The following is a 15,217-nucleotide window of genomic DNA, read 5'->3' as shown; positions in this document are numbered from 1 at the left end:
GGCAGGGGTGGCAGGGAGGGGGCGCTCTCGGGCCACAGGCGGCCGTGCGGGTCCGTGGAGCGGCTCCCGGTGGCCTGGGTGGACGCCTCCACCGCGCCGGCGCCCATTTTCCCCGTCGGCTGAGGGGAGCGCTGCGCGGCCTACACGCCTCGGGGGCCCTTTGAGGCGACGTGGCCACGGACGCCAGCCTCTGGAGCCAGGGAGACTGTTTTTTGCAAGTCGGTCCTAAATAGTTACGATTTTGTTTTATTTTATTTACAAGTCGCAGCCTTTGAACCTTGTACAACTCTCCCTGGACCACTTCCGGTCGCAGGCGATCCGGCTTGTAACTTCGGTTCGAGTGACCTCGGCCCGGGATGCCCCCCGACTGGCCACTGGCTCTTGTCGCTGCCGCGGCTTGAGTTAGTTGGCCCGGGCTGGGGAACCTGGAAATTTTAGCCTAGCGGTTGTTGAAGCGGAGTAAATAGCCCAAGAAACATTATATTCATGTGAGTAACCTTCCGCAGAAACAGTGCTACACTGTGTCTGAAGCAGTATCAGCTTGGTGGCTACTACTTTGAACAAAGGCCTGTAGCCACCTGTGTGATACAGGGAACGGGGAATCGGGAGGCCTCGGTGGTGCTCGGTTTGTATAGACCACATTTGGCATCCAGGATGCAACTCTTCTCAGTATTCCTTATCTTGACGACATGGTGAAGTTATATATAAAAAAGAATTGTGTGGCAACTATGGCAAAGTTGCTGAGGGACAAAACTTCAGATCTTCCCGCTCACAACTTTTTGATATTGTGTGTGGATTTTTGCAGCGATTCTAGAGCAAAGGAAATTATGACTATATGTCGCCGCCTCAGCCTATTCACGCGGATGTTTGTTGATTTCTGTTTGTATTCTACCTGGTTTCAAAGCCGTTCCCAAGGTGCTGCCTAAGAAGAGCTGATATTTTGCTCTTTTCTCCCAAGTCATTGCCAGTGCAGCTACTCCCAAGTGCTGCTCCGATGCAGAAGTGATCTGTAATAGATGTGCCAAGCACTGCCTTTGGTACCTAACGCTTCATGATGATATGCTACATATTTTGATGAGCAACTTTGCTAATGATGAAAGCTGGAAATCTTTCAAATGTGCAAAACACATTGCACTCATCAAAATGTGCCTACATTTTGTTCCCAAGTCATCTATTATTTCCAGTTGCTGTGTCTGCCTGGTGGCTCTGCCCTGAGCGGACAAGAATGGTTAGTTTGCTGATAGTATTTGCCCATGGGATGTCTTCAGCTTTGTTTGTCCCTGGGTTTAGGCATCGCAGAATTATGTTCTAATTATATTATAATTATATTATGCAGCAGTTGGATGCCTTTTATGACTGAAAACGTTGAAGTTTATTGTACTGTTTTCTTTATTTGAAAGTGAGAAAGAGAAGGACAGACAGAACTCTTCCATCTGCTGCTTCATGCCACAAATGCCCGCAGCAGTCAGAGCTGGGTGCACATGAACAGGAATCTGATATAGGATGCAGGAGTCCCGAGTGGTGACTTAACTGTTACACCAAATGGTCACCCCAGGAAGGTTAGGAGCATTTAAAGGAAGCTCATAACGTGGCAGACATTCTACTATGTACTTACCTATCTTGTGTACATGATCGCCAAAAATGGAGTCAAGCTTTGCAACTGCCCACATCATAATGCTCCGTGAAGCTTATAAAAATCAAATGAGTCAATAGATGTAAAAATGTATCTTATATAAGTGCTATTCTGACTGACATACCCTTAAATTTCATTTTATACATTAGGAAACTAAGATGGAGAGGAAGTGACTTGTCCCAGGTTACAGAGACAGGAAGTGGCAGGCTCAGGATTGATCCATGGGCCAGGGACATTCCAGAGCCAGTGTTCTGGGTGATTTCACTCATTGTAATGAGATCAGATTATTAATTGCCTTTCAACTAAAATAATTGTGTTCAACTAATTAGATTCTAAAACCCATCCAAACACCTGAAAATCAAAGCAATCCATAGTTTGTTTTTAAAACAAGATAATTCCTTGTCTAAAGTAAAAATCATTTTTGTAAATTACTACCCAAAGAAGCACTTCTGTGTTATCATCCATTTATAGCCCAAATTGCAAAATTGCAAGCTAAGAGTTGTCTGTCTAGGCCAGTGTGCTCTCTGACCATGGCATCAGAGTGACTCCCATGAGAACAGGATCTTTAACTAACTGCATGAAAATGCTTCATCTAAACATTTTTTTGGAAGCCAGTCATACTTGCAGCTGGTAATATTTCATCAGTCGCACAAGTTTATAGTCCATGTATTGGGTTGTATTTTGGATTGGAGTTTATCCTGAGGTTTTTAAATTCATCTTACTTCAAGGAGTCCTGAATTTGTAAACAGCAATTACGTGCAAAAGCAAAAACAACAACAAACCATGTTCTGTAACCAAGTAAATTTAGGAAATGCTAAATATCATAAATTTCTCTAAGATTTATTTTATTTGAAAAACAGAATTATAGCTAGGAGAGGCCGAGAGAGAGAGAGAGAGAGAGAGAGAGAGAGAGAGATATTTTTCAATCCACTGATTAATTCCCCAAATGATCACGAATGTTCAGAGCTGAGCTGATTCAAAGCCAGGAGCTCAGGGCCTTTCCCCTGAGGGCACAGGGTCCCAAGGCTTTGGGCCGTCCTCCACTGCTTTCCCAGGCCACAGGCAGGGAGCTGGATGGGAAGTGGGGCTGCCAGTACGGTACGTGAACTGTCGTGCTTATGGGATGCTGGCATTGCATGCAGCAGCTTTACCTGCTACACTGGCTTAACCTGTTATACCACAGTGCTGCTACATTCCCTTTCTACTTAAAAAAAAATTAATTGGGCACACTTAATCTTCCATGTCCAAAATTTAGGCTTTAATGTATTTTATTTTGACATTACTGGGTTTTTCTTTGTATCTGCTTTCCTAAGCTATGGAGAGGAAGAGAGACAGAATTATTGTATCTGCTAAATGGGAAAAAATGAGCTTGAGAAAAGATACATAGTAGAGTAGCAACAAACTTATGCCTGGACAATTTAATCTCTAGCCATGGTTGATCATAATTGCCACTCTGGCCCTCTCCTCCCACTGCACATGTATTTATCTGCTTGTGGAAATATTGAGCAGTAAGATCTAGAAGTGTATCATTGCTGTTGAGCAGCAAGCAGCATACCATACTGTATTTGGCAGGAGACAGGACTTATGAAATGAGAAGATTAAAATATGCAAGCTGATTTATAATTAGCATATAAATCTGCACTTTAAATAAGTACTACCTACAATAGCAAGAACTTTAGGAAGCTTTCACAGAAGAGGCAGGCCATGGGCTATGCCATAATATTAAGATAGGCATGGGGGCCTTGGGAGGCATTATGGGCATTGAATGAAATGAGAATATTCGCCTGGCATTTATCGGGAAATATAGTCCAGATACAAATGGTAGTGATGGTGCTTGTTGGAATTAGTGAGAGAGGATATGCACATGGAAGAAAAGGAAGAAACCCAAAATAACTCATAAGTTTTGAGTCTGTAGGATCAGAAGAGGTGGTATGGGAATTGGTGCCACCTTAGATGAATTTGAAATGTGAGAACACATGTACATGAGAACTAAGGGTACAAGTGGGTAAAACAAGTGTGATCTGAGATGAGTCGCAAACAGCAGATCATTTGGGTCTGTCAGTGTACATCATACTTTCCTTTGAGAGAAGATAAATGGTTTTCAATGAAAGGCAGAGAGAGAAGACAGAAATTGTTGTCCTTGAAAGAGTATCTGGTTTAGGTCAATACCATAACGTTTCCTGGTCTGCCTCATGCTACAAAAGGTAGAAAGACAATGAAACTGTGCCATTGAATCCAGACAGGTTTTTCTGGCCTTCTGCTTTGGAGAACCAAAACTAAATCTATACCTCTGTGGAGAAAAGGGCTTCTGCAACATCCTATAGCATTATTAAAATGAAACAAGGACATAGATAAGCAGCTGTCATTTGCTCTCACTCATCTCCAAATCACCATGGTCCCTACAGTTTCACAGCTTAGATGTTCCATGAAACTACCGTAAATATTTTTGCTGATATGAAAATTCTCTTCTGGAAATGGCCAGCTATTAGAAGTAACCTGTCTCTTAAACTAATCAGTAGGTTCTTTGTCCTTAAAACGAAATTTTTATTTCAATTTAGAATGCCTTCTGAAAGGTCACTGGAAGTGGCTTTTGCTTACCTATCTTCCTGCCAGAAGCCATGTCTTTAGGCATGCTGTGATGCACATCGTGCTGCTAACTGCATTTTGCTAGACGCTGCTTTGTGAAGTCTTGCCCAGCCTCCTACAGTGCCAGTTCCACGTTCCCACAGAACTCATTACTTATCCGAATTCTTGAATGTTTTGCTGTAAAAAAAATTAGCATTAAGAACTTTGCCTCAGTGTCACTGCAGTTGTCTTGCAAAAAGTTTCATATGCCCTTACTTGTATTTAGGCGATTCAGACATATGTGAAGTTTGATTCTGGGTGGCAGCTGCTAGTCCCAGGTCACCTTATTCATTGCTGAGTGCATTCAAACCCCAAAAAGTCACACCTGTGTCCTGTGCGCGGGTGCTGCAGGCTTAGGTGGAGAAAAGCAGGGCTAGAATTGGAACCCAAAGCCCAGAATGGCAGGAGAGGATGTGGGGGCTCCACCCGATCACCTCTGGGTTCACCAAGAGGGTATCTACCGCGACGAATACCAGCGCACGTGGGTGGCCGTCGTGGAAGAGGTAACTGTTTACATTTTGTTTATTTTCTTTTGGTTTCATGCAACTTGTTTTTTTTTTTTTTATCAAGTCTCAATATTCTGAAGTCTTGTTTTATTTTCAATCATTCCTTTTCATTAGGAGACGAGTTTCCTAAGGGCACGAGTCCAGCAAATTCAGGTTCCCTTAGGTGACGCAGCTAGACCAAGTCACCTTCTTACCTCGCAGCTGCCTCTCATGTGGCAACTCTACCCAGAGGAGCGCTACATGGACAACAACTCTCGCTTATGGCAGATACAGCATCATTTGATGGTACACATGTTGCTCAACCATTCTGCATTTATATTGGGGCTCTTTTAGGAGAGTGAGTACTCTGTTAAACTTGTCTTTTTCTCACAGGTCAGGGGAGTACGGGAGCTGTTGCTTAAGCTTTTGCCTGATGATTAACGTGGTATGTATTCCTGCCTCTTCCCATTTCCCTTGTTGTTTTCACTCTATTCAGTTGTAGTGATTTTAACGATTTTTTTTTTTCCAGGTGCTGGAATTCTAGGAAGATATGCTCCTTTGTTCTGTTCAGTATATGGCAATCACTTCATCTACCACTGCAGTGCCTGAGCCTGGTGGGAGGGAGTGGGTTGAAAGACTGCTCACCAAACACAGAAGTATAGGAAGGGTCATGAAGACTACTGCAAGTGAAACTACAGTGAGGGTTATGCAGGCAGAAAGTGGGTCAACAACAGCGCTTAGTCAGGATACTTAACGTGAAATTGACTCCTTTGGAGATTGCCATAGAGCCTCTAATGGACATCATCGGCTGGAACTGGGATCTGATGAGTCCCACAAAACTCAGCACCTGCTACAGAACACATGCCCTGATCATCAAGGACTTGGTCTGATTTAGAGAGAAGAGAGCAGCTCCTAGCAGCATCATCATCTATTTGTCGCATATTTGCCCTGCAACAATTCACCTGCCTTTCCTTCTCCCATCCTGTAAATATCCTAAGTTTCCCCCAGTGTTTCCCATCCCAGTACTGACCTAATTTGGATCTACTGAGAACTTAGGATGCTCTGGGGAAAAAAATGATTATTTGCATTGGTGAAATTAACTGCAAAGGCTGCTAGGCCTTTTTTCTTTGTGAAATTATGCCTTCAAATTATTAGAAGCTACTGATCAAAATAGTGGGCACATAAATTTATTCTCTTGCTATAGATATTTTAAAAGAAGCTGATTTCTATAAAACTTAAAACATTTTTAGCAGTTTAACTGCCACCTGTTCAGGAAGCAGTAGCAGCAAATCTTGCTAATTCCCAGGGAAGCACTTGGCTATTCTAGCCTGACATTGATTTTATAATATTCACGACAAGTCCACTGACCTCAAGTTCTTTTTCCATGTAATGCTCTATCTTCCAAATCTAATGAAATGAATATTATAAAAATACAGTTGATTCATCCTATGAAGGGAAAGAGTATTTCTTAGTGTACTTATTTTCCAGCAATTGTAAGGGCATTCAGCTGGTCTAAGAAGAAAATTCCATGGAGAGGGGCTTTTAAAATCTTGATGGAAAAAAGCAAAATAAAAATCATTTTTCTTGTTTTAGTTTTCTGGATATGCCGCAAAAGGATCCGTGCCAGAAACCAGCCTGTGAGATAAAGAAATGTTTACAAGGTAGTATGTGACCTATGAAGAGGCCGGTTGCTTTTATTGGCCTTTATTAACTTTTCTCAGATTTTAACATTTACATAATTAACATATCCTAAAGATTTTCCACATTGTATTATTAAAGGTGTAGAAATAAAACATGATGTTATCGAAGCTAGGGGTTCTCAATCCTGGTTGTACATTAGAACTACCCAGAAAGCTTTATTTATTTATTTATATTTATTTATTTTTTTAATATTTTGACAAGCTACCCAGAAAGCTTTAAAAACTTGCACACAGAAACTGAAGTCAGAATGAGGTGTGCCATCTGTTAGGAGGGAGGGACTTTGAAAATAGTATTGGAATTCAGGCTGCCAAAGTCAACAACTAACCCTTTCAACTAAAGTATGTTTGATGTGATTTGTCTACTTGGCTTTAAACCAAGTGGTAAGTTTGGCCAAGTCTTAAAGAGGGTTTTTTGTTTGTTTGTTTGTTTCAATCAGCAAACGATCATTGCCAGAGAGCAAGTAGAAAAACTGGATTTTTCCATTATGAAAATAACCCATGGAAATGAATTGATCATGAACATTTTCCATTCACATGTTAACTGGGAAAAAAGTCATCAAAGACTCAGTACCAAAAGAAAACCATTGCTTGTTTCCTTTGTTTATTTGTTTGTTGTTTCCTTTGACTTTTAACTTTCATTTCTTGTGAGAGTCGAGCAATTTTATAAAATCTTCTATAATCTAAAAAAAATCATACCTTTCTTCCCTTCCTGTAACTTTAAAAAAGTGATGATTTTTTTTTTTCTGCTTCCAAATTTCTATGGCTAAGGGAAAAGAATCAAATGATGAAGGGATGGTTACGCCCCTTGGTACAAGGCAAGTTGAGAGCTAGAAAGATGATAAGCAGCATTATAAGGGCCTTGCACACATTAAAACATTTACTATAACACCTATTTTGTAGATGGGAGCATAGAAAAAGTTGTGTAACTCTTCTGGGATCATATAACTAACTACAGTGGGAATTTAAACTCTGCTTAGTCTGACCAAAAACCTGAACTCGGCCACCTTGCTACACTCCTAGTCAGAATTGTCTTTGCTGTAATTCCCATGTACTTTGTTTTGTTACTGGAGCACTCAGACAAACTAGAGCTGACCTAGAACCTTTAGCTCAACTTCTCAATTAGCCTGGAATCTAAAAATGTTTTCTGTAACAGGCCAAACAGGCACTGTGGCCAGTACTGGAGGTCATAACATCTTTTTTGTGTTCTCTGTATTTACAACCTTTAAAAATCCAAACAGTTAATTCCTGGTTAAAAAAGAAAAAAGTTGAATATTACCCTTAGGCTGGATTCTGGATTTGATCTGCACTGATCAGTAAGATTGTGACCATGTCTGCCTGTCTGTTTTTCAGCCAACAACGACATGGAATCAAAGTGTCAGGCTGTCATTTGAGAACTGCGTAAGTGTTGTGCTCGATATCCCAAGGAAAGAGCTGTGTGTGGTCTGTTCGGGATTTAAGAAGAGGAAGAAAACCTCACATGGAAATCTACATCAAAGTTCTACTGAGAAGTTCAACACTGCTTCATGTTTCCAGGGAGCAAGTTTTATTTATCCTACTTTCCTGAGGCCAGGTAGCAACAAATAGCAAATGAAAAAGTCAACTCTAGGAGAGCAGAGATAAATGTATTAAAACACAGCTATGTATGGTATAATAAAACTAAGCTGCTAAGATAACCCTGTTTACGTGAAAACTTTATTTTGGTATTAAATATATTCTAAGATGACTAGACATACTTATTCATGAATTCTCTTTGGCATTTGAGTTCAGTCTACTAGTATCAGTCATAAAATTTAACTGACATGAGGCTTACGTGAAAGGACTCAGCCTTCCAGCATCTCAAAGCGTGACATTGCTTATCAATTTCATGCTAGATACAAGTTAAGAACCTGCCTTCTGCTTGTACCTCTCTACCAGTGTCGCTAGTGCAAGGTCCTTAATATTTTCTCAGTCAGTGGTTCTTGTAATGTCTAATGATCCCAAATTCATCATAAATGAACTGAAGAAATTTTCTTCATTGTGAGTCAGAGTCTAAATCCCTAGATGGCTCATCTCTGCTCATCCAGATGGAATTAACAGAGCTGCCAAGGGAGCCAGTTGGCACATGTCACTTCCAGCTCTCCTCAGATAGGGGTCCAGACCTCAAAGCTAAATACATGACTGTATAATAGTGAGAAAAGTTCTGCAAAATCCTTGTTGATGTTTGAATTTGTTATTTATTTGAGGCCAACTGTTACTGTTTAAACAGCACTCCTCACTGTTTGTGGTCATGGCTGTGGTCAGATATAAAGGCTATGTATGCTAGGTTCCTTCCCTGACTTCGGAGTTTTTCATACACTAATGTGAATTATGAATCTTCTGAAAGGACTGCCACATGCAGTCCTTGCCAAAATAGATCTGTGTTGCAGATGGCTTCTCTTCAAGTGCACGTATTCCAGAAAAAATTGAAGAAATGCTGCCATAGGGACAGGCATTTGGTCCACAAAATTTAGGGCAATAGTGCTAAATTCCCACATGCACTCACTTAAAATGAACTCCTGTGTTAATAGTAAAATGATTCATCAAAACGTTTTGCAAGTACAATGTGTATTCTATATGTAAAGCTAAATTAACATTTCAAATTACCAATTGATATTGATGTCACAAGATCAAATAAGTTAGGCTGCTGGTGGGTCTCAGGCCAGGGTGTCTTCATGCTCAGATCCCTGACTCCAGCCACTGCGTGCACGTGGTGAGCTGTCCCCAGGCCTGCCTGGGCTCCAGGGGCTGCTCCCTTCGGGATGAGTACACCAAGTGGGGGCAGGCACAGGGCCTACCCACCCACCACCATCATTGGAGCATACCCTATTAGCTCACATGATGGTGGGTCAGGAGACAGGTCACATTAGGCAGGGACATGACATTAACTAGCACGCTAGAGAACCATATCCAGGGGAAGATTCCGTGGGGGATGTATGGGCAAAACCCTGTGGAAATTCTAGCCCCACAGGTTAGTTCAAGAGATACGGTGGTGATGGACTAAGCTAGATGGGACCAAGGAGCCTGCCATCACTCACAGGTTAAGGAACCCACAACAGTCTGGACTGGTCAAGGCAGCAGCACCTGAGTGTGCATCCTAAATAGGGTGTGGAGTGGGCTGGGCTGCAACGTTCATGACCAGCTCATATAAGGCTAAATGGAAGGCCAGACTACGCTGGACACTGGCCTAAAACCCAATGGCATGTATGAGAACTGGGTCTGGGAGGGGATCAAGTGGAGGAACTTGGGAAACTCCCCTGGTGAGTCATAACTCCAGCTGCTGAACATGTGGTCTAGACCTGGGGGTCAGACAAGCTGGGCAAAGTAGCTCCAATGGCTGGCCAATGTGTGAAATGGTAATGGAATGGGAGTACTGGGCAGGACTGAGCAAAACCTTAGCCCATAAGTAAAATTAGAAACCAGGATGGAGCACAGGTCATGCCGAGTTAGGCTCTTACACCTACTGGTCTGTGTGAGCCAGGGACGCTAAGCCACAGTGTCTACGGCAGGGGTCGGGACAGGTGAGGGGCTGTGCCAAGCTGAGTCAGAGCCACCACTGGCATGCAAGTGATCTATGGCTGGGAACAGGCCCGGTTGGGGAGCTAAGGGGATGCCCTAGCTGGGTTCCCACCAAGGGGTGCATGGGCTGGAATGGGGGCTGCGTTCTGAACGGGAAACAGTTGTAGTCTCCCTTGGCACAAGTGTGGGTTGCGACAGGATGCATTAAGCCGGGTTAGACTCCAACACCTTCTGGTGCTCTGGAAGACCAGAGTAGATGTGGGACAGACTAGGCTAGGTTTCAGTGTCTACTGAGCCATGTGTGAGTTGTATGTGGATATGGATGAGCCATGGCTGGGCTGAAGCATCCAACAGCAAGAACCAGATTGGGTTGAAGGCCAGTCAGGAAAAGCCACAGTTCCTGCTAGGACAGGAGGTGAGCTGAGTAGGGCTGGCTCATGGACCCTCTGGTATGCCCAAAATCAGGCATAGGGAGAGGTTCTAATGGAGGAGCCTGGGCAACAACTCTGGCAGGACACAGTTCCTGCAGGTGAGCACAACAAGCATGATAGGAAACAGGCCGTGGGAAGTTACCCACTGGCATACATTTGGCATGGGTCGGGGGCAGACCAGGCTGAATCAGCTCACGTCATCCACTGGCAAATCGGAGCACCAAAACAGAGTGTAGGTCAAGCCAAGGATGATCATGACAAAAACCAGTGCACATCACAGAATGCCAAGGTGAGGTGACCTGTACCAGATGTGACCACAGTGCCCAACCAGCACGCGTGAGAACCAGGAAAGGAGGGGGCAGAGCCGGCAGGGGAATAAGGGGTGGAGATTCCCTTGCTGGACAGCTACTCCCACTGGAGAGCATGAGCTGGGATGGGGGCAGACCAGACTAGGCAGGGCTACAACACGTGTGGGCCTCATGTGGGCTAGATCAGGGAAAAGCCAGGCTGTGCTGATTATTCCTACTGGTGCAAACAAAATTAGCATATGTGAGGGTTGGTTGGGCTTAGTCACAGCATCAGCTGGCAGAAGCTGGCACTGGGGGCTAAGTCTGCCAAGTTAAATCCCAGAACCACCTGGAGAGTGCATAATCTGGGACTGGGAGTGACCTGGGAGGGAAATAGTGGGCTCCTCCTTCTTGGGTTCCCACTCCCACGGAAGGGCACGAAAACCAGGACAGGGGCTGGGGTGGCTAGACAGAAAGGCAACCAACAGCATGTGTGTGGGCTGGACAGTTGAGCTGGTTTGATGGAACAAGGTTTTAATACCCATTGACATGTATGAGAGCTGAAAGGGATGTGGACAGACTAGACTAGTCTGTCGCAAATACTGGCAAGCATGGGAACCAGGGCAGGGGGCAGGCCTGGTGGGGGCTATTGTGGGTCGCCCCAACTAGGCTGCAGCTCCCACTGGTTTATGTGAGGGCTGAGTGTGTGCTGGGCAGAACCAGGCTGGACTGCAACACCCATTGGTTCCAGTGGAAGACAGGGATGGAAGTAGAGCCGGCCCAGCAAGTGCAACCACCAGCTGAATGGGGCGATGGACTGTGCTGGGCCCTGTACTTGCTAGTACATACAAGAATCTGGCCTGGGAACACCTCAGATGAAGTTTCTTTGGGGATCCCCCCAGTCGAACTGCCAGACTCAGAACCCTAACCATGAAGAGACAGAGGACAGAACAAGTCAATCAACCACCTCAGCTATCTGTTGGCAGTGAAAACTGGGCAAACAGAGACTCTATGATGGACTATGTCAACCAGTGGATTCTTCAACGACTTCATTGTGCTTGGAGTGGCGAGACTGGCAGCAATTCATAACTGTTGAACTCTCAAAACCACTTGAGCAAGACCCTCGGAGCATGCCCCACATTGGGGACCTGGGGTGGGTGGGAGACTGGGTGGGGCTTCTCCCTCAATATCCCGCTTTACGTCAGACACATGAAGGAAACAATATGGAACTAATAGTCTTACCCATTTTCCTGTAGATCTTGAACTTTTTACCCTAATTAATTCTGTAAAGATTGTCAAAACTATAATAAAAAAAATTGAAAAAAATAAAGATGACACAAAGATATAAAAAAAATTTTAAAAGACCAAGTAAGTTGCTTTTTTATTATAAAAGTATTTTGAGTCAACAATTCTAGTTTCACACTGTTTAAAATATTTCCACTAAGTTTTGCCACTCCATTTCGTTTTGAAAGCTTCAAATCAATGGTCCCTATCTTTAAGCAGTCCTGATTTAGTTTGGGTCAACTGATCTACTGGAAGACTGATTTAAATCTTGTTTACCGGGCCCGGCACTGTGGCCTAGCGGCTCAAGTCCTCGCCTTGAACATGCTGGGATCCCATATGGGCACCAGTTCTAATCCCGGCAGCACCACTTCCCATCCAGCTCCCTGCTTGTGGCCTGGGAAAGCAGTGGAGGACGGCCCAAAGCCTTGGGACCCTGCACCATGTGGGAGACCTGGAGGAGGTTCCTGGTTCCTGGTGCAGCACTGGCCATTGCACTCACTTCGGGAGTATATCAGCAGACGGAGGATCTTCCTCTCTGTCTCTCCTCCTCTCTGTATATCTGACTTTGTGGTGAAAATAAATAAATCTAAAAAAAAAAACTTGTTTACCTGTTATTATGACACACAGAAGAGCTATCAGAGAAGGCTTAACATTTATTGAGCGATCCTTGTGTATTTGGTGACTAATCTCAAGCTTCAGTGGACAATGTCAGGAAAAGAAGAGCTATGATCTTACTCCACTCCCACATAGGCATGTAAATCAACTTTGAGTTTACTGACTGACCTCTTGACTGGAATACTGCTTTTCCCGTTGTGATAGGGAGTCTGTTGGATGATATTTTGGTGCCAGATGAGTTTCTCATTAGCCTACAACTTTTCATCCAATATTTTTAGCATCCACTGATGGTACCCATTCTGCCACAGTACAGCAACTTTCTTCCTTGATTATACTAAGCATTCCTAAAACATTTCATAAATTAATATTATACTGTGTTCAGTATCCAAAAGACCTCTTGTAGTATGTCACTTAATTTAAAAGGCCTTAAACTCCTGTTAAGACACTTGTTACAGCAGAATAATTTTATTAGCACCAACTTCATATTTCATTGGTTTCTGATCTTCACTGCTTACTGGAAGCATCCAACAATTTTTGAAACCTTGGGCTTCCCCAGTAGTACCCAAGATATATGAAATCACAATTTCCAATGAAGAGTTGGGTGACTGCCATGAACAAGCAAGAATAAGAACCACTGTTTTCAGTAATCATGCCTTTATGTAGTCATTTCATTTATTTCATTTATTTATTTATTCATTTATTTATTTGAAAAGAAGTTATATAGAGATGGTTTAGAGCATCTGGGACTGAAACCAGGGTCCAACTTCTATGCTTCAACACCAGACTTACAATTTCATTTTTTAAAATATGAAAAACTTGACTTTCAGCAAATCAAGCTGACTTCATAGACAATGTATTTTTAAAAGTACAAAAGTGTCAGTTTTCTTTAGCAAATAGTACTGTTAAAAGCAATTATCCCAGGGATGGCATTGGGGTGTAATGAGTTAAACTGCCTCTTGCAACGCTAGCATTCCCTATCAGAGTCGTGGTTCAAGTCCCAGTTGCTCTAGTTCCTATCTTAATGCAGATCCCAGGAGGCAACAGGCGGTGGCCCCAATACTTGGGTTCTTGATAACCATGTGGAAGATGAGGATGAAGTTCCAGGCTCTTGGCTTCAGCATGGTCCAACCCCAGCCATTGTGGTCATGTGGGGAGTGAACCAGTGGGTGCAAGATCTCTCTCTCTCTCTCTGCCCTACCCTCTCTGCATGTCAAATAAATATATAAATATTTTTATAAGAAATTTATGACCCTCTATGAATAAAGGGATCACAAATGTAAGCCACATTATATGATTTTTAGGAAAATCAGGTCTATAACAAAAACAGATTTTCTGGCTAGTTCTTGAAGAGATCATACTAATGTGTAAATGACCGAGCCGGGGCTGCTGGGTATCGCAGGAGTAAGAACTGGCTCCCACCGGCAGGGGAGGCAAAAATCCCTGATGGGTTGAATGTCCTTTCTTGGAACCAAATGAACTAAGTGCTCAATCCTTCCTTCAGTCAAGTAAAAATGTCACTCCTTATCATTTCCTTCTCCACCTTCCCCCACCCAGTTGCCACCCCTAACTGAAAAGGAGGTCCTACATCTTGTGGGACTGGTGGAAACAAGTTGTCTCCTCCAAACAGGCCCTGTTAGTCCAATGAGAACAGTGCATGCAAGGTGCAGTACCTAGCCCTGCTATCACCTCGGTTCTATACAAAGGAGTGGTAATTGTTCTTGTGGGGGAAGCCTTATGCCTCATGTCACCTCCTGAAGCAGAGCTGCTGCTATATCAAGGGCTCACATCAGAAGTTTTCCTAAATGCTTCAATTATGGCTCAGCTAAACCAAAACCCCAAGTGTGTATAACAGTTCAACCTCCACACCAGCTCTGCACAATCAGAAGTAGGTTGTGCTGCTCACGAAAGATTTCAAGGGAGTTTAAATGACCTGCTTCTTTTGGCTGCACTTGCCAAGAATCGCAGGGAAAATACAAGGACCAAAAGGCAACTTCAATCCCGCCAAGAGGTCAACCCTCCCTCACATGCGGTCTAAAGGGGTACAGGACATTTCCATTAGTGTTTGTTGGCACAACTCTCACACAAGCAGAATGAAATGGCTGTAACCAGGATTGCCACATACAGCATAACCCAAGGACCCCAGCATCGGATGCAGGAGGCAAAGAGGAAAAAAAAAAAAAAATTAAGACCAGATTAAGGAAATTAAGAGACAGATCAACAAGGGGCCAGCACCATGGTGTGGTAGGCTAAGCTTCTACCTGTAAGCACCAGCATTCCACAAAGGCACCAGTTAATGTTGATGACATGAAAGAATTTTTGGTATAATATGCTGCTTTTATAATTTTTAAAACTAGTCCTCAGCTTCTGAAGATATATAGTGAAATATGATAAAATGATTCTTTAATATTTGTTTCACAAGTTGATAAAATACACATAGCTATGACTTGATGGTTACTGTACAATGACCTCTCCTATTTATCTAATACCATCAAGTTGTACAAAAAGCTAAGTTCTTATAGAAAACACAGCATTATGATTTGGGAATGATTAGTACATACATGCATACATATACATGACAAAAATGTTATGATATCTTAAATACTGCAATCATGTAATCAGAGAA

The 15,217-nt window shown here is 43.1% G+C and overlaps 2 protein-coding genes across 3 annotated transcripts; both read left to right on the top strand.

The window, feature by feature from the left end:
• The first annotated feature begins 41 nt into the window (after positions 1 to 41).
• On the top strand, positions 42 to 5,378 carry MTCP1 (mature T cell proliferation 1). Of its 2 annotated transcripts, XM_040974670.1 has the most exons (5): positions 42 to 488; positions 4,610 to 4,761; positions 4,879 to 5,049; positions 5,137 to 5,188; positions 5,273 to 5,378. In XM_040974670.1, the coding sequence occupies exons 2-4, from the start codon at positions 4,657 to 4,659 to the stop codon at positions 5,182 to 5,184; spliced, it is 324 nt and encodes a 107-aa protein (XP_040830604.1). In that variant the 5' UTR covers positions 42 to 488; positions 4,610 to 4,656; the 3' UTR covers positions 5,185 to 5,188; positions 5,273 to 5,378. The 2 variants fall into 2 exon arrangements, with proteins under 2 accessions (XP_040830604.1, XP_040830603.1); XM_040974669.1 differs by lacking the exon at positions 42 to 488 and having other exon boundaries at positions 2,790 to 4,761.
• Positions 5,379 to 6,346: 968 nt separating this feature from the next.
• CMC4 (C-X9-C motif containing 4) lies at positions 6,347 to 8,110 on the top strand. The gene is given in 2 exon segments (XM_040974671.1): positions 6,347 to 6,404; positions 7,794 to 8,110. Coding segments are annotated over 2 exon segments (213 nt in total). The 3' UTR covers positions 7,949 to 8,110.
• The last annotated feature ends 7,107 nt before the right edge of the window (positions 8,111 to 15,217 follow it).

This window comes from Ochotona curzoniae, unplaced genomic scaffold, assembly GCF_017591425.1.
Source record: "Ochotona curzoniae isolate NIBS_2020 unplaced genomic scaffold, NIBS_Ocur_1.0 contig_2469, whole genome shotgun sequence".
Taxonomy (NCBI): Eukaryota; Metazoa; Chordata; class Mammalia; order Lagomorpha; family Ochotonidae; genus Ochotona; species Ochotona curzoniae.
This window is presented reverse-complemented; position numbering and strand designations above follow the sequence as displayed.

Bases quoted from the DNA above. Each gene is read 5' to 3' on its own strand.
- MTCP1 (XM_040974670.1), top strand. From the start codon at position 4,657: ATGGCAGGAGAGGATGTGGGGGCTCCACCCGATCACCTCTGGGTTCAC. The intron at 4,762-4,878 runs GTAACTGTTTAC...CCTTTTCATTAG, and splicing joins GGGTGGCCGTCGTGGAAGAG to GAGACGAGTTTCCTAAGGGC. The intron at 5,050-5,136 runs GTACACATGTTG...TTTTTCTCACAG, and splicing joins AGATACAGCATCATTTGATG to GTCAGGGGAGTACGGGAGCT.